General features: G+C 40.3%; 1 protein-coding gene across 1 annotated transcript in view; it reads right to left on the bottom strand.

The window, feature by feature from the left end:
• Nucleotides 1-364: 364 nt before the first annotated feature.
• Nucleotides 365-20,074, bottom strand: part of PANX2 (pannexin 2) — a 22,347-nt gene continuing 2,637 nt past the window's right edge. The window contains exons 2-3 of the mRNA XM_024201250.1: nucleotides 2,724-4,175; nucleotides 365-726 (exon numbers count right to left, since the gene is read on the bottom strand). Of these exons, the coding sequence (XP_024057018.1) occupies nucleotides 365-726; nucleotides 2,724-4,175 (1,814 nt within the window). The remainder of the gene's footprint in view (nucleotides 727-2,723; nucleotides 4,176-20,074) is intronic.

The raw sequence follows: 20,074 nt of genomic DNA, 5'->3' as shown, positions 1-20,074 counted from the left end.
CCATTGTAAATACAAAGGATACAAGTGCTCTGTAAAAATCACTGTGACATGCCATCAAACTCTTTTAGTGTTTCAAAAGTTGTATTGATCCATATTTAAATTGATGAAGCTAAAGCTAACTTTTTGTGCTTGGGTGCTCTTGGAGGTAAAGGTGGACTTTCATCCCATTTTTTTTTATTATTCTATTTTGCAAACTAGTGACAGTGGTGGTGATACTATCCTGAAAAATCAATTTGTAGTATTACCAAAGCCTACGGTCTGTATTAAAACTCTCCATGCTCATGCAGTGAATTGCATTGTTGAGGGTTCCATTACAGTGGTACTGGACCTGACCACCAGGTTATATCCATGCAGCACTATATCTTTAGTACTCCACAGAACTCACTATTGCCCTTGGTTCTTCAAATGTTGCCATCATTATGTGCTTTGGGGTAGGTATGGAGAGTATTTCCCCTGCATCGGTTGGTGAATGAATACTGTTGTCTGTAAGGTTGGAAACCTCTTCCTCATGATCTTCATACAGTGTATTGACGTTCAGCAGAGGGTGAGTAGGATTACGATTCAGTGCAGCTGTTGGTTCTGGTTTGACATGGCTCAGGGTTATATTTGTTGCAGCAGCAGTTGTTGCTATATGATTGTGATTGCAGGAGAGGTAAGCCCCAGCAGCAGGGACAGTTCTGCATGTCTCAGAGGAGTATAGAATCTCTTTCTCATGATGTGGGATGACTGAAAGAAAACAGAATACAGAGTAAATCACTGGCTAGTCTATTTTCCCCCACTAATCCGCCACATAGCTGTATCCTGATCCCATAGAAGTCAATGGGAGTTTTGCCACTGATTTCAATAGGAGAAGAATTGGGCCCAATACACAAGTTTTAATTGGACTCTGAGAAATCTAAGACTACTTCTTCATGCGAGCTTTGACTTTTGAAAATTCTAGTCCTAGAAGCACATTACAGTGTGACTAATAAGTTTTGTAAATATCACTTAAAGCTACATTTCTAAGCACTGCCTATGTGAAATCATCCTCATTACACACATCATAAGCCGCTATTCTAAATGAAATAGCTCAACAATGTGTAATCAATAAATGTTTCTTTCCAGAACTTGCTCACTCAAAAGCATTCTTGGGTGGGGTTTAAGGTGGGCATAAAAGCAGCTGTTGTAATTATTTTGTACTCACAACTTAAAATATCCAAACACTTGTTTAAATAAAGATAATCGAGACCAGAAACCCCCAGTAGCTTCAGGGAGTTGGAGTCAGAACAGGCTACTGGATTAAGAATGCTGTAGGAAGTCCTGCACACATATACTGGGGAGTCTGAGGACTCCAAAAAGGAGCATAAGGATTTGGAAATGACAGAAATTTTTAGAGCTCAAATCACTTTTCTGCTGGGCAGGGAGGACACAGTAGCTGTCTGTCTGCTGAGGTCCAGAAGGGGGGGGGGTCTTTGCTTATAAGGAACTGAGAGCCATATCTTTAAACACAAAGTTTTCTATAACTCCAACTGCACATTTCATCTTTTATATTGGTCACTTATAGTAATAAATAAGTAGATATCTAGCTATGGCGCCCATCACCATAGCATCTCAGCTCCTCATGATCACTTGAAATATTTGTTTTCACAACACCCCTCTGAGCATAGGCGCTGACTTTTATTTTTCCCCAGGGGTGCTCCACCCTCGCTCTGCCCCAAGGTCCCACCCGCAATCCACCCCTTCCCCCAAGGCCCCGCCCCTGCTCTGCCCCCTCCTGCCCGCTGCTCTCCACCCTCCCCGAAATGCCTCCCCCATCCCCCAAACAGCTGATCAGTAGCACAGCGAACAGCTGTGGCTGGTGAGCAGTCACAGAGTCGGGCTTCTGAGGTAGGGAAGTACTATGCTTCTGAGGTAGGGAAGTACTATTATCCGCATCATACAGGTGGGGAACTGTGACTTGTCCAAGAACACACAGAAGTCTGTGGCCAAGCTGAGAAATGAACCTGAGTCCCAAGGGGTGCCTTTCACACAGACCAGCCTTCCTTAAAGCCAAGTAAGACAAAGGGAAATTTAAATTTATATTAAGGATTACAACTCAACAATAATCTGAGTTTTGGAATCCTCAAGATTCAGGGCATAAGCCAGCCTCTAACAAAAGGGGAGTAGGAAGAAACTTTCCTCTGGGCAGACTATTCCGTAACTGCCTTCTGCACAGTTTCATGCACCTTCATCAGTAGCTGGCACTGGCCCATCATACACGGGATACTGGACTAGATGGAATACTGGTTTGATCTAGCATGGCAGTTCCTGTGTTACTGGAAAATGAGTGACGTAACTTACAATGAAGTAGAACTGAGAGATAGGAAAGGGTGGGGTATCCTGGGAGCCAACTCTTACCTCTTTTCCCGGCAAAAGTGGTGACATTTTGCATAAGGCCAAATTCAAAATTATGTGTAAAAATCTATTAATACTACAAAAAAATATCTGCAAAGCAGAAGGACATGTTGCATAGCTCTGCCTTGCCACAGCTCTACTACTCCTTATCACAGACCTATATTGAGAAATTCTATCTAACCCATTTAAGAAGCCTTCTTGCCCTTATATTATCAGCTACTTAGAAATTTAACAAGATAGAGCAAACAGATCAGGTCATCTTTGAGTTCAACCTACAGCAGACAGCTACTCCAACTTCTGGCCTGTTCAGTTTATCACTGTTGAGATGGTACTGCAATGACATACTGTACCTTTGAGAGAAGAGGTGACATGAACTACGACATTTTCCTCTTGGTTTAAAAATCCACCCTCTTGGCTTTTGGATGTAGGCATTGAGGCAATGGCTTGAATCTCTGGCTTGGGTTTTTTACTACTAAGTATATATGGGTGAACATCCAGGGAAAAGTGCCGTGTATGTTTTTTCTCATTGCCTGTGCTGGAGATGGTGTTTGACTCAGTTTTATGAGATGATGATTGCTGTGAGGTTTTTGACGTGGACTCTATCAGAGGAGCAATAAGGCTATCAGTTGCTGTTTTCCTGCGCACTGGCTTCAGCTTTTCAGGTTTGTGGTTTTCAACCTTCATAATAGCTAACTGCTCTTTGAATGGCTGAGGAAGTGGATTGCTACTTGGGATCCATTTCATTTTCTTCCTAGGTCTCTTAATGACGAGCTGTTCATTGGCATCAATGTCTGCTGGATCGACACTGGGGTCTATAGTCTGAATCCCTGAATCGCGCATGGTTGGTGTGACATCATGATTAGACTGGGCCAGCGCTGCCAGCAACTGGCGCACCACATTATCATACATCAGATCACTTTCATTTGTTATAAAATCCAAGCGGTTCAGGGATTTTATATGGTCCCGATTTTCATTGCAAAACATAGCTAGAATATTGATGTCACAAAACTGAGACTTTCGCCACTGTTTCTTGGTCTTTATTCCAACCTTGTTCAGTTTATCAAATATGAAGTTAGACTTGCGGAATATGAAAAGGTGAACTAAGTTGATGAGAATGATCAAGTTCATAAAGCAGAGGAGGACAATGTCTACTCCAGCAATTATCCGTTGCAGCTGGACAGCTGGCAGCTTGCAGTTCACCCTGATGTGCAATTTGGAGCTGCTCGTTTTGTCAGGAGGCTCTCCTAGTGCACACGTAAACTCATTTTGCTTCTGCGTAGCATAGTAGGTGGATAAGTATGTAATTGGTATAATGCTTAAAAATATGATAAATAAATGTCTCGCAAGGTAAAGTTTAGCTAAAAAGTTACTTCGCCCTCTTCTTTCCAGGTATTTTTCAAACAAATTCTGCTCAGGGCTTTTTTCCTTTTCTGCATTCTCAATTATTTCTCTTTTCTCCCTCTCTGTGATCCCAGGGCCTTTGGATTGTATTTGTTTCTCTATTTTCGGTGCACGCCCTTCTGCTGCACGGTGGTAGCAGTTATCAATCTCCTGAAGCAAAAAATTAAGCTCAGAAGTCAGTCTAGTGGAGGCCAGAAACTCCCAGCCAAGAGCTGGAATGTACATTATGCCAGCAAAAGCCAGCAGTGCATAAGGAAGGAACTTATGCTCAAACAAGGAGGGCCAATGGCTGGCATCAACTCCTGGCAAGGCATCTATTAGTTCTGTCCAACAATATCCTCTGGCATACAAGGCTTGGTCACGGGTGAAGTTGTGGGGTGTGTAACAGTATATTGGCTCCTCTGTATAACAGAGAGAAAAGTCACTGCTGTGCATTTAACCTACCAAAGGAGCTCTGTAAAATAAATATTTCAAATGATATCAATGTTCTTTTACTGTTTCTTTACATGGACATCAAGACCACAAAGATTTAATATTAGTTAGTTATGACCCGCACTGCCCACACCCCAGGCAAAACTATCTGCTTGAAGAGCTTTAATAAACCTCAACTAGAAATGTTAAAAAAAAAAAAGTTTTATAAATTGCGTTGGCTACCACTTCCAATGTAGAACTCCACACTGAACTCTGGACAGCTAATGAACAGGATATCCTTAACCACTGTACAGTAGCTGAGACTGTAATATCAAAATGACATGGCTTCCCTATAGAAATAAGCATAATATATGACTCACCTTAGTGAAATATTTTTTCATTAATAAAGCCAAATTAGTTGTAGTTGAAGTCAATGAATCTAATCCTGTGCAAACTCACAGTAACAAGGACTACTGTACTGAACATGACAGAGAAAATTTAAACTTAATATCATCTAGATACTGGGTCATCTCATCTCAAGTGTCTCTTTGATTTCAATGGCGATATGCCAACAATCTGTCCAGTTAACAGTCTATTTAGCACTGTAAATATTTAGTTTTACCTTCAGATATTTACTATTAAAGATTTTGCAATAAAATATTCTAGCAATAAAATATTCTATAAGAGTCTAGTGAAAGTTGGAATATTGTTAGTTATTCACAATGACGACCTTGACCTAGACATGCTCTTAGAGGAGAAAGCATGTACTACATCCATGTCAGCTCAATGCTATGTCTCTGAAGACTACTGGATATGGAGTAAATTTTAATAGTGTTCTGACAGGCATTACAAGAAGCAGTTGCTAAATCAGACCCACGTTAAGTAAATATTTTTCTTCTTGAACTCAGAATGTGCCAAGAACACCAAGCTTGTTTCCATTATGAACACACAACCTGGACTCTGGGAGCAACAGGATTAAAGGGTTTTTAAGGATCAGTTAAGGCTGCTGGGTCTTTAAAAATTGTAACATTCCTTCGGAGTTGTTTCATTTGGTAGCAATGACTAATAATTTCATCTACGGTGTTGAAACCCTTCCCCATAAATCACATGTGCAGAGAAGCTCTAATCTTTGCTGCAGCGGTAGGCAAAAAAGACCCCCACCTGCCAAATTTACTGAGCTTTGCAAGGGAAACCGAACAGTTCTCTTGTATTGTGGAAGTATCCAAAGGCACATGCACATACTGGGTCTTCATGTAACCAAATCAGTGTAAGTATCAAGGTTAGTTCTTAAGTGTTTTGTGGGGAGCGGTTTGTGGGTGTTTTTTTTTTGAAGCAGTGCACTGCAATAAAGTTTCTAAAGTACAACTAATCTGGGTGGAACAGTTACAATAAATGCTACTAAACAACAATACAAAGTCAATTCATTTGATAAGCGTAATTAATTAGAATTAAGTACCTTTACAACAGAAAGTAAAACAATAGCTCAAAATGATTCAGTTCCAACCTTTCAGAGAGGGCAGTTTAAGTAGAGTATGTTAATGTTACTCAACTTCTCATTTAGACTCATTTTTAAGTGTATTTCCAGAGTCTCTTTTCTGTTTGCATGAGCCCCAAATTCCAGCAGTTAGAAAAAAATCCCAGCTGCAGTGTCTACCACCTGCTTCTACTAGGAAAATGCTCATTAGCTCCCTGGTTTTCGGCAATCATATCGCATCCCATTACTGATCATGGGAGATATGTGCCGAGAAATTCCAACTCCTGCCATCAGGGTTTGGTTACTGTTACTACCTTACTGTTAAGGTTTCCCTAGAGATCCAGTAGGTTCCTATGGAAGAAAAGTTTCAGTTAAAAAAGTAGCACAGACACTTAATGCAGTTTCTTATATCCAGAAATATATTAAAAGATCTTTCATGCGCTAAGCCATACCTGCCAGCTCCAAATTAAGTTTCAGAGAAAAACAATTTCTCCTGCGGAAAAGTACCTGACCATTTCTCCTAGATCACAGTACATACTGTACCAGAAACATTCAGTCAAGACTGTATACAATTGCTCGCACAAAGCAATTGCATTTATTCCGGATCCATACACCAGCTGGTGTTATGAAATAAATCAGGAACACTGTTTTTTTGTTTTTGTTTTTCCACTGAGGCCCCACAATTAAGATAACTATTGCAATATTTCAACACAGAATTGCAATTCAATAAAAACAATCTCAATTAAAGGTCATATACTATTTATGTGCCTGCACCATGGATTGGGCACATATTTCAAACTTGGCACAAGGAGTGGTATACTCTGGTATAATCATTTAAATATACTAACTGTATAACTATGTCTAGCACATAGGAGAGAACGTAGAGAAAAAGAGGGGGACTGACCATAATGACATTTCTATGTATTTCAAGAGCCATGATGGATCAATATCTAATTGGGCTCAATCCAATTTAATTGGGCTCTCTGGAGTTTGTTAACTTCAGTGGGCACTGGAGCAGGCGTAAAGTACTCTACAGGAGCAAATCTCTATAGATTATGTATAGGAATTCTTACTCTACAACCATTTCATTCACATTGATCAGAGATAAAAATCTGAAGAGTTGCACTATGATGTTTGAACCAAATAGAGTCTCATTTACTAGAGATGACTTCAAATATGATTTTCTCCTGTCGAGTAAAGAAAGTCAAAGTTCTCCTGTGGAAGTTTGCTAGCTCTTCCACTGTTAAATGTCTGTTTTTCCAGCTGCTCTCACTGTATGGTGTGAAGTGGGAGTTTTGTAGTTCATGACAGTTATTGAGCACACTGTACTATTTTTAACTGGTGTTTTGTTTATTGATGTTATTTATTTATTGTTTTGACAGGCTTGCTATGAATAGTGATGCAGCATTTAAATAATGAGGCACAACACACACTCATGGTGAAATCCAGGCTCAACTGAAGTCAGTGGGAATTTTGCCATTGACTGCAATGGAGCCAGCATTTCATCCTCTCTGTGTACATTTTTAGCGAGGAATAAGCTATGTATACAACCTACTGAATGCGATGTTCTTATAAATGTGTTTCTAAAACATAAGAGCCAAACTCACCCCTAGTGTAATGTCACTGATTTCAATGAAGTTACTTTAGGAGTGAATTTGGCTCAACATACTTTACTGACTTAGAAAATTAGTATTGATCGACCGTGTTTAACCTAAATAGACATATGTAATCAGGCCATGATAGGATACATATCCTATGGGCCTGATTGTTCTCTGACTGAAACAGGAGTAAATCAGAGATAACGGAGAAAAATCAGAATCTTATAATAATCTCAATAACTACAAAGCTAATGGTAACGTGTCTAGATTGCAGTATGATATGATGAGGATGGTTTGAGTCAACCCCAGTCAGTTCTTACATCTATCTGGCTATCATTTCAGCCACGAGGGCTGAGTTTGCACAACGAAGATGGAACAGACTGCTTTGTGGGCCTGCTGAAATTGCCCAGGCTCAGATATTTTTACATTTTCAGTTTTAAAGTGCTTTCTGGGTAGGTAAAAAGCATGAGCCCTACAAAAAAGAACAGCAAGAGTGTTAAAATCCCAGCTCCAACATTGGAGATACTCACAAACCTAAGTTATTGGGTTTTAACTTTGTAATAACAATAATCTTCTTACATTTATATATCAACTTTCATTGTGAAAGTTCCCAAAACATTTTAAAAAAATTCCCATTTCACCAGTAGTACAGTCAAGTATAAACACAAGTAAACAGTTTACTCACTTCTCATTTGGTGAATACGGAGTTTAGTTAGGTTAGTTTATCCAATTCTTTTTTTACCACTATGCCATTGCTTTTCATGTAGTCATTCCAGCCACCACTGAAATGCAGCCCCTTCTGGGATGAAACACAGTGGCAGCTTAACTGCATACAACAATACTATACAACCGTTTAGGAAAGACAGCAAAGAAAGATGCTGAACCCAACTGAAATGTGGTCAGGACACCAGAGCCAACACACTCCTACAATGGTGAAAAGTGTCATGGGATCTTTAATGACCCAGGGTGGTCAGAACCTTGATAGTAAGTCTCATCCAAAAGACAGCACCTACCTATCACCATTGATGGGGCACTAATTCACAGATGGCACAAATGGAAAAATGCTACTTCCATATATGCTTGATCCCACACATTTTCCTGTAGCACCTGCATTTTGGTAGGAGTGGTTTTTTTGGGTGGGATGGGGAAAGAGGCACCTGTTTTTGGGGGGAGTGGTATGGGATGGTTTCCCATCTAGGCACTGACTGAGCCTGCTAAGTTTATATAATTGGATAAGACAACTTCATCGACTGAAATGCCAGCAGTTGATGTTGAACATAATTGAAGATCTAGGGCCAAATTCTGCTTTGATTACACTCACAAACCCCCCCTTGTTGTCACTGTAGTGTTCCTCTAGGACAATTGTTGATAGAACAAATAACACTGTGCAAGTACCACTGTAAGTGATCTTAATACAATTCTTTATTTTAATACACGGTATAGTCTGCTATCTGCTAAGATTCAGTGTCCTTTTCTTCTGATATTTCCTAACAAAAATATCCATATAATTTTAAATTCTTCTGTATTTTGACCACATTTACAGCAACTCCGGCTTTGTCCAATCCAACTCTCATGCAAATAATGGGTCAAATCCTGCTCAATTTACTTATAAGTAACTCTTGAAGCCCATAAGACAACTTGCACAAATAAAGTGAGCAAGATTTGGTCAGCTCTTACTGAATTTTTCAGTCAAATTAAAATAATCAATGCAGAATTGTGTGTTGGTATATGTACATACAGGACTATGTAATACTATTAGTTAAGCTACATCACTTAAGAATTACAAATTCTTGACAGCTTAAGCTAGACTATAGTTGTCAGGCTAGAAGTGGTAAGCAAGAAAAATATTATATGTGATCTTTTGTAAATAATAAATCCTGCCTCTACGAAATACACAAATAGCAACTTTAATCTTGGAAGATCCCTCAGTACTTTACAACTCTACATCCTGCAGTCATTCCCCATTGCAGAACTCCCACTGATGGCAGGGTATGGCTCCTATTTGTACAGGAATCACTTCATCCCACCACTGACATGTAGTCATTTGCACTAGTAACACTACACAATAGACTTTAGGAGAGGAAGGGAACAATAACAACTTTCTTTAAAACTTTAGGTAACAAGAATATAATCACCCAAGTTGGAGTTTGGCTCAAAGCCCAGGAGTTAACAACCCTACCCTTGGAAAGAGTATTGCTGGAACCTTCATGGCTAGTGCTCAGGATATCAGTATTACATATGTAATAAAAAGTGACCTGGTCTGCAGTATATTGAGAAGATACTGTCAAGGCTGGTAGGCTCTCATCTTTCTTTCTTTGCTTTTGTAGCTACTTGCAAAGTTCATGCAGTTTTTACAAGGTTTTCTTCAAAAAAGAGTGAATTTCACCTAACTTCACATGCCGTTTCTTTTTTTAAAACCTAATATAATGAATACTGGCATCTAAACACTCATGGACAACTACCCTGTAAACAAATCAGGCCCTGCTCCTGAAAAGACTTAGGGTACGTCCACCAATGGCGGCAGCATGTAGAGTATGCGTAGCTACACACTGTTGTGAAAAAGAGGCTGCGTCCACATTGCGGTGTGTACCTACATGCAGCAATGAAAGGCTCAGCCTGTCCCCACAACAGGGAGCTGCCGGAGTCTTTCCCCGCTGTGGGAGCCTTTCCCTGTGGTGGGGAAAGACTCCAGCAGAGGAACATTATACTGCTAAAAATAACAGTGTAGATGGAGGAGGCACTGCTTGAGCACGTAGAGAGCTGTAGAGGGTACATACCCTAGGGCAGGGGTCAGCAACCTTTCAGAAGTGGTGTGCCGAGTCTTCATTTATTCACTCTAATTTAAGGTTTCGCGTGCCAGTCATACATTTTCACATTTTTAGAAGGTCTCTTTCTATAAGTCTATAATATATAACTAAACGATTGTTGTATGTAAAGTAAATAAGGTTTTTAAAATGTTTAAGAAGCTTTATTTAAAATTAAATTAAAATGCAGAGCCCCCCGGACCAGTGGCCAGGACCCGGGCAGCGTGAGTGCCACTGAAAATCAGCTCGTGTGCCGCCTTCGGTACGCGTGCCATAGGTTGCCTACCCCTTCCCTAGGGATTCAGGCATGTCTTTACTCTGCTCACCTAAGCACTGCCTCACCACCTACACTGCTATTTATACTTATACTAGGGAGGTGGGAAGTGCATGTACTCTTCATGCTGCCTTAATGAGTGTGCAGGAGTAAGCAAGGGGTTAACTATGCACTGGACAATCCCTTTGAAGCCAATGGGATTACTCATAGTGCATGAAGTTAAACATGTGCATCACTCTGAAGGAATGTGGCTTTAGGTCCAGATTCAGCAAGGTGCTTAAACATGTGCCTAACTTCAAGCCAGGAGTTGTTCCACTGCATTCAAATGGACTTGCTTGATGTTAGGAATGGTTGAGCACCATGCTGAACTGGGGCCTAGCGTGTATGGAGCACACAGAAAAAAGGTATTATGTAAGGAAATCCGGTTCCATTTCAAGCATCTAAGAGGTTATAAGAAGCAATAATCAAAAGGTATTTTTAATAAGTATGGAAAATATATGGATTGTGCTTTTAGTAGATATTTAAAAGAAAAAAGGAATTTAGTAATAATTTATCACTGTCTGCATAAAAGAACAAATAGCCTTTTATACCTGACTTATACCCCAGCTAAATGTAGTGTACTCAACAAAAGCAGACTCAGGACCCTATTACGGAAGGATTTATACCCCATTTATGTTCAGGTTTTTGGAAGTTACGCTGTAACTTGCATAAATTCACATCCTTCAGTAAGGATTCAACAGTGGGGAAGGGATCAAACAATTCGATAATAAGGAGAAATAGAAAAATGCAAAAAGGAATACAGTGACCAAGAACAAACAATTTCAAAATGAGAAAGTCAGCTAAAAGTTGTTATCCGTGCTAGTCTAGACACAGGTAGGCGGCACTTGTACAAATAGCTATTTTAGTGTACAATTTAACAACATAGTTACACACATTCATGAAAGTCCATGGGACTACTCACATGCTTAGCATTATGCATGAAAGCCTTGATGAATCAGGGCCAGGGGGCTTAAATCTGCAACGTGCTGAAGTCCGAGAGAGCTGAAGGCACTCAGCACCTCCACAGATTGCTTAGCACCTTGCAGAATCAAGCCCTTCTTAGGCAATGCTACAGAAATGTATTCCACAATACAATTCCCTTAGGCTTCAGGGAACACTGTAAAGATCCAGTGCTTTAAACAGACATTAGTCACAATCCAGATTTACACATATGCATTAGGTAACACTGAAACACAGGCTTCTGTTAGATAAGCCAGATGAGAAGCTTCATGAGCTTAGCTAGTACAGAAAACTATCATACATTGGTAGGTCTATCATAGTGCAGTAGAATACCATGCCACACACACAGTGCATCCACAATACATCACAGTATTGACATACATGCAATCAAACAGCCACAGGCATGCATCATCCACACTAGGTACATAACTCAGGAATAAATGCGCAATAAAGCATGTAACCAAAGTATTTTATTTTAAGAAAACTAACTAATTGTGGTGTTTTTTTTAAGTAATGTTTAAAGGAAAATGGCTCTGGATCCTCTTCTCTCTGGAAAAAAAAAATCATGTTACTCAGGTTAAAAAGTTCAGTCTAACGAAAAATTATATTACCTAACCAGTAACCAGATCTGCCTTCCCTGTCAATATTTTACAAGGAAGTTATGTATAACTCTATTACTTCTGATATTATTTAAACAATTACTGGGTGAAATCTAGGTTCCATTGACGTAAACGGCAAAACTTCCATTGACTTCATTGGGGCCATGAGCTCAACAGCAATATTTGAAGAACAGTTATGAAAATAGAAGTTCCACATAAGAACCAATTCCTGCAACAACTTACACACACGTCTTATCACATATGTAGTCTTACTTAACTCAGTGGGTAAGATTATGCACATGCATAAGTGTTTGTAGGATCAGGCCCTAAGCTAGATCTATAAATTCTAAGTATTATTACTATTAATAAAATAAAAAGACAATAACTTTACCTTTATTTAGGAGTATTGTCCTTCACTTCAGAATATAGGCTCCACGCCTGATGATTCAGTTTGTCTTCCTGAGGCACAATTTCCCCCATGATGAGAAAGCCTAAGTACAGACATTTATTCTCCTTTTTTCTAGATCCAGTTGGCCTGTTTAAAAGAAAAATAATTGAAAAAAAAAAAATCAAGAAAAGGGACTACCCTATTGCTAATAGTTCGTAATGTCCCAGATTCTACACGCCTTACCCATAACTGTGTATGATGTACATACGCAGTCTTTATGTTTAATAGCCAATAGGCTACCCACACAGATAGGTACAGTTGAAGGTAAATAAGAGTGGCAGAAACAGACCCACAACTATAAATATTGGTCATCTTCTCGTGCAGTGTTGATTCTCTATTTACATACATTTCAAGTCCTACAGCATAGTCCTACATTATCACTACATAATTAATATTCCCAAATAATTTTGTGTGTGAGTATTTGCTACAAAATATTAACTACATATAATAGACATTACCTTTTCTAAATTTAACTACACAGCACATGCTAAAATTCACTTACCAGGGAATGAGGCGTAAAGGCCTCAACAGTGCCTTGTAATGCCTCCCCCAGGGGAAGAGAAATATTTTTATCTGGGTCCTCATTGAAACGCGGAGGCCCAGAGGGAGAGAATTAGTTCAGAAATAGCAACTGTTGTGGTAGGGGGTGTCAGAAATTCCTAGTTGAAAGCCCCTAGACTGCTTCCTATGGGGAGACATTTTTTTCAACAATGAGCTATCATCCAATATGCGATGACCATGTTGCAAGATGATAATATCATTGTACAGTGATGTTCCATAGTGATGTACTGCTGCATCCCGCTTCAACCGTTTCCTCCTGTGCTATACAGAACTCTGCGAGGAAAAACAGACATCTGGAGGGAAGTGACATGGCTTACCCTCATAACCACGTGTGTTTCTGTTCTGTAATCTTGATTTCCATGATGTAAAGCTTTAAGGGACAATATCAGGTCAGTTAGAAGAGAAGTTAAGGTTTTGGAGAATGACCAAAATGTAATCAGTGAAATTTGCCTATACACAGGGCCCCAAAGAGAGACCCGTGCATTGTTTAGAAATATTCCATGAAATAAAAAAAAAAAAATCATTTTTTTTTTTTAGCAATTTAAAAGTTCCTCTCCAGTGATCAAAAGCCCAAAGCAACCGCATAAACACTCAGGCCCAGATCCCTAAAAGCTATTTAGGCATTTAGTGCCCATTGAAATCAGTGTTGTGAAGACCAAGACTGTCAGAGAGTTCAAAAAAGAACTAGATACGTTCATGGAGGATAGGTCCATCAATGGCTATTAGCAAGGATGGGCAGGGATGGTGTCCCTAGCCTCTGTTTGCCAGAAGATGGGAATGGGTGACAATGAATGGATCGCTTGGTGATTACCTGTTCTGTTCATTCCCTCTGGGGCACCTGGCATTGGCCACTGTCGGAAGACAGGATACTGGGCTAGATGGACCTTTGGTCTGACCCAGTATGGCCGTTCTTATGTAGATACATTAATAATCATCACCAAAGAAATACCTATAAGTAAACTGTGCTTGTGCATGAAATCCCAAAGTGAAATGAACTCTGACCATAAAGTAAAACTGGTTATATACAACCTGGTCTAGTTTCACAGTCTAAGCAGGTCAAAGTGCAAAAAATAAATGGTGGAAATTTCATATTTGTTATATTCTTGTTTATAATAATGATCAGAAGTGTAAAAGTTGGCTTGTATCAGATGCTTTTTTGCCCAGGTATAACTCAAAAATAGTTTCAGTATAAAAAAAAGAAAGAAACAAACATGTCAAAAAATGAGCCCATAAGGTAGTTAAATTTCTGTAATCTCTTCTAGTAGGTTGTTGGGTTTTTTTAGGAAGGGGAGATGGAAGACCCTGGACTATTGCCCTTTAGAAAACAAGCTGCTCTGTATGTAAAAAAAACTGTTTTTTGCAAAATGTCACTGCAGAGCCATGAGAATGTCATCACATAGCATCACAATCCCACTGTAGATGCCTCTTGCCCTCCTGAACTGGTCCACCCACTCCACCAGCTATACATATTGGAAAGAGGCCATGCTATCCCTCCCAACTGGCTTCCTCAAGCCCCTGGAGCCTGCAAATGGTGAGCTCCCCACAACCCCTAAATGGATCCCACTCCTTCATTAAATAAAATAATCACAAGTAATGACTTAAACAAGTCTATAGATGGCTCTGCACTGACAGTGCCCCAGGAATAGTGGTTGGGCTCCGACCCTCAGGACTATAACACTGACTGGGACTTCTCAGGGGATTGGCTGAAATGCTGCTTTCTCAGCTTCCTAAAGTCTGTGTGATGGCCACCGGGACTGTAAGAAAAGCTGCTACCTTAGTGCTATTGGAGCATTGTACTTCCAAATTCAAATACAAGCGCATAAATATGGGCCTGATTCAAAATCCAGTCAGCCAATGGAAAGACTGCCTCCGAGGCCTTTGGATCAGGCCCTGTCTGATGCAAAAGAAATCTCCAAGGGAATCATATCAGTCTACTAAATAATATGCCACCCACAATAACATTTATACATATTTGACTTTTAACTCATGCACCACACAGATCTTAATGCTGACAATTCAATGGTGAGGCTGATTCTTCCTGAAGCCTTTTTCAGCCTCAAATACAATACGGGCTGAGATTTTCCCAGGATATCTGGATGCCATTCTCATTAAAGTTAAATGGTAAATAAGGCTTCCAAAGCCCTCAGGTGGCTTTAAAATCCAAGTCTATGAACTTCCTGGAACTTCAGTCATACCCTCAATATTACTTAACCACATGTTTCCCTCTTGAATAAGACTACTGAGTAAGGTAGCATCTAACAAAACAGATAACTTAGGTCACTGTGAATTCCTTCAGCTGTCTGTAAGTGCGTGTTAAACTTCACCTCATTCACATTTCAATCCTCAACTGCATGCATCTGACACCTGACACACAGAGATACCATGAGAAGAACAGGATGCTCATATTTCCATGCATTTTCTGAGAACTAGAAGCCAGGACAGATAACTACATGTCGCTTCCAGAAATATTGTATGTGATCTTTACATTATTCCTCAGAATTGTTTTTTTGATTGTAGTAAACAACTCTACTGGATAACTATGCCTTGCCTCTTGAGTTAAGCTCATGACAGGCAGGGGGGTGCACAAGGGGGGAGAAAGCAGGGGCATGGACACCCTTGCCCCAATAATTGGTGGAGGCCCTAGGGCTGCAGCAGCGAGAGCGAGCTCCTCTGGCCCTGGCACAGAAATGCCGTTCCAAAAACGATCAAATTTAAGTTCCTGCGCATGCCCCTGAGGACAGGCCAGCTTGCGTCTATCCTTTATTTGTAAGGCCCTGCCAAATTCATGGCCATGAAAAACATGTCACAAACCGTGAAATCAGTTCTCCCCTGTGAAATCTAGCTATTGGAGGGGCAGGGCTGGGGACACCCCAGCTGGAGGCTCCTACTGTTCACTGGGCTCCAGCTGCTAGTCCTGGCGGGGCTGGGGAGAGACAGGGCTTCCTCTTCCTCCGCAGGGCCGCTCCTGGGGGGAGCTCAGACCCACCTCCGGGTATCTTCCCTGACTGCAGGAAGCTCCATGGCTGCTGCCAGCTCTGAAGGCTCCCAGCAGCATGGGGGAGATCAGACCCACCTCCACCTCCCCAAATCTCCCCTGGCTGCAGGAAGTTCTGTGGCTGCTGCCTTCAGAGCCCAGCTCTTAAGGCAGCGCAGAAGTGAGGGTGGCAATCCCACAACACCCCTACATCAGCTTTGTGACCCCCATGATGCACTTCTGGGTAGGACCCCCACGGTTACAACAGTGCAAAATTTCAGATGTAAACCTCTGAAAACGTGAAACTGACCAATTTTAAAACCCTCTGGCCATGAAATTGATCAAAATGGACCATGAATTTGGTAGGGCCCTATTTATTTGGAAACTATCTTTAACCTTCAGGTGAAATTCCCCCCAGTGCAGAGAGCCTACAAAAGACTCTATGTACCATTTATATCCTGTGTAAGGCCCTGATACTACAAAACATGTAAGCATGTGCTTAAGCCCATTGCTACTCCTCTCATCCTATTTGCTGAATCAGGGCCTAAGAGTCTGTTCTAAGTAGAACTTAAGTGGGGCCAAAACACTTGTGCAAGTCCTTTGCACCTTTGTGCCTATGGACAAATTTCTGCCCTTAATTATGCCTTCATGTAACCAAGACACAATCTGGCCCTGTACTCTTAGCAGTAATAATAAAAAAAAATAGTTTTTTGCACTTTACTGCTATATGCTGCTCTAGGTGCAACCAGAGAGAATTTTGAAAATAAACACTTAAAATTAAAAGCCACTTTATACATATGTCAGATGACCTGAGTATGTGTAACATGCTGCCCACATCTTGAAACAAGAATATTAGTAAGAGAAGTTGATCAGAGATACCAAAAAAGAGAACCTTGTTGTGTATTAAATAAATCCTCAAACACAATTTAAAACATACTGTAGATAATGAAATGCATCAAGAGACATTGAACTCATGTAGAAACTGTACTACACAGTGAAATAAGCATCATTTATGCAGAAATGATTACATATCAGGAATTAAAACATAAAACTTGAACTGACTCATCAGTCATTTAACTTACTGTCTCCTTCCATTACTTCCTCATGAGAATTTTCTAGCAGAAGGGTGGTAGAGGGCTGAGCTAGGTAACTGCTAAGAGATATAGAAATACAGTATTTGTGAGCAATGTTTGGTATTTGAAGGCATCAATTTATAAATTTAATAAGAAGGCCAACAGCAGAGCTTGGTTTTTTGACCAAAACGTAAATCAACTGGCTGCCAATGTTCTGCTTTATTAGAAGTATTTAGCAGCTTTTGAGGGGGGGAAATGAACATGTGATAGTTGACTGTGATATGAAAATTATCATTCACTGCGACTGGAAAGCACTGGGTAGTGTACATTATAAGAAAATTAATGTGATTTGGCAATTCTTGGACTCCATCATTAACCTAAAGCTTTCTTTGATCATTCAGAAATCAAACATTTCAACACCTTGATATTTAAAATGGAACGTAACATACGCAACAATGCATTCATTCCCTTTGGAGCCTACGCTTCAGCTCCTTACTCAGAAAATCTCCCACAGACATCAATGAGAGCATTCTCTGAGTAAGCAGCCCAGCACTGGACCTGACCTGTACAATGGAGAATTTTTCTTTATAATAATGAAACCACTTAGGAAAATAAAACAATACACACAAACTAAGCAGTTAAGAGCAAGGACCAATTCCTCCTAATCTAAAGTAGGCTGGAGAACTTAGTGTCTGGGAGGATGAGGCAACAACACCATAAGTATCCTCACTCTAACTGCAGAATCACTTCTCCTAACAATCATATCGCAGCTACCCACAGAACAAACAACTTCAGCACCTGCCAATGAAGAAAAGTATTCTGCACAGATTATCCTCTGGGCATGTACATTTCTACCTCGGATGACCTATTTGTGGGTGAGGTTCAGGTCCGTGGGCTTCATGGCTAAAGACAGGAGGAACTGAAGGGAGAGTTAAAACAGCACTGGACACAAAATGATGCACTTCAAAGTCAGATTTAATGTTGTATGTGTAATTCAAGCTTCCAACACTTTGATTCTAGACATTGTAAAAGGGACCTATATATGGAAATGTGCCTGTAGCGCATCCAAACTTTTGGGACTCTTTAGATCTAGATCAAAACTTCACAGCTCTGACCTGTCTCTAGAATGGGAGAAACAAAACATCAAATCCAAAACAACTGCTAACTTTGGGGTAGAGTGGATTTGGGTTTGATTCTGGATTAGAACTGCAAGTCTGTCCTGTGGTTACTGTACTAATGTGTAATTAAATGGAATTTTGTGGTGGCTTATCATTTCTTTACATATTCTTCCAAGAAGGATGCAAAGGTAGGAGCAATAAAATTCTAGTTCAGTAAGAAAACATTGAAATTGTCACTTTAAAAAGAAAAATTGAAAACCCCCTAGTAATATGAACATACTAATCCAGTGGGCTCTGACATTTCTAATATTGAAGGCCACCAATAAATAATGTAAAAATTGCACAAGTGACACCATAAAATTATAGGCTCACAGCTTGCTTCTAGGCTGTCTGGCACCTTGTATAGTCATTTTCACCTGTATGAAGTGGGGGTACATTTCCTCCATTCACACACCAGTGGCAGTGTTCTAAACTAGAGTGGTGTACTGAACACTGTATTGAAATTGTTAAGCTATCACTTGAAATGCTCAGGGGGTTTCCTGGTCCTGCTTGCAGGCTAGCACGATCTGTACAGAAGCATGCAATTCTGAACCTAGTACCAGCTGGTTTGCAGGCAGCCAGCCCAGTGTAAAGAAGCCTGAATTGTGCCTCTCTGTTTTGGGGGACAGCCTGTTTTCTCTCTGGTTTTGGATTCGTGTGTGTTATTCTGAATTTTAGGAAATAAAAGTAGTGTTACATTGCCACCCTGCAGCAAGAGTATTTATGTTTTTATCGAACTCTCTGTGTGTATGCCATGAACATATAACAAGGTGCCAGACAGCAAAGAATCAGGCCTGTGTGTATGAAACATTAAGGAATGAAAAACAGAAGGGTTTCTGACCCTTCAAAGGGTCATGAACAGACATGTACCATGCAAGGAGATGCATATGAAGTTGACTGTGCGCTGGAGACTGGTGTATTAAACTCTCTTATTAACATGACTAGGGACATCACATCTTTGGTATTTTGACAGAAATACAAATATCTTTGACAATAAAGGAAAGTGTCCAAATATGCACAGATGGTAGCTTTCATGTTAAATTTAAAAAAAAAAAATCATCCTTTTGTTGTCCTTAAGTTTCAGACAATAATTCCTGAAGGAAAACACTGAATAAAAACAAGTAAATTCCTCTGGGCCTACCAGCTTTGTGCATTTGGACTTGTTATCCTCTGTGTACTACCTTCAACACCACTGGAGCCGACTCCTTGAGACCTGGCTATTGTATGAATCCTTGTAAACAAGGCTTTAAGCCCTGAAATTTTAGAAAACAAATCTTGGGTTGCTTAAATTCAAATCCGAACCCATTCAGTCAAAGAATTATAGGCCAATCCTGCTCCCATTAAAGGCAAAATGCCCGCTGATTTCCAATGGGAGCAGAATTAGTGTGTGAGATGCAATTTTTCTAGGGCTGGGGTATAGGGGTCAGAGATGGGGAGAGGGCTCATGCCAATCCCTTGGACTCTCTGTCAAGCTCCCAGATTTTTTTGCTAGTGTAATAGCCGAGTATCTTTCTTAGAGGCCTTTGTACCCTCGCTGTGGTTATCGTGTGCCAACTATAAACTTGCTATGTATAGCTGTTGACTCACCCTCTGGGGAGCTTGCTTTCTAGGAATCATGCTATTTTATTTCAAAAAACATTAAAAAACTTGCAAGTTCAGTAACAACACTGTAAAATGAACTATATGTGAGTAAGTGTCCACAGGTCTCTCCTGAAAGATGTCCTGAAGAGCATAAGCAAAGGGTGAATTTCACCTCTTTGCAGAGGGTCAGCACAAGGACCAGGGTATGCCCCATGTAAGCTTTAACGTATGCCCTCAGAGTGAAATCCTGGCCCCAATGAAGTCAATAGCAAAACTACCATTGACTTCACTGTGGTCAGAATTTCACTCTCAAAATCGTATTGGGCTTACAGGGTACAGAGGCCTCA

This window comes from Terrapene carolina, unplaced genomic scaffold, assembly GCF_002925995.2.
Source record: "Terrapene carolina triunguis isolate 2854851 unplaced genomic scaffold, T_m_triunguis-2.0 Scaffold68, whole genome shotgun sequence".
In the NCBI taxonomy this organism is placed as follows: domain Eukaryota; kingdom Metazoa; phylum Chordata; order Testudines; family Emydidae; genus Terrapene; species Terrapene triunguis.
This window is presented reverse-complemented; position numbering and strand designations above follow the sequence as displayed.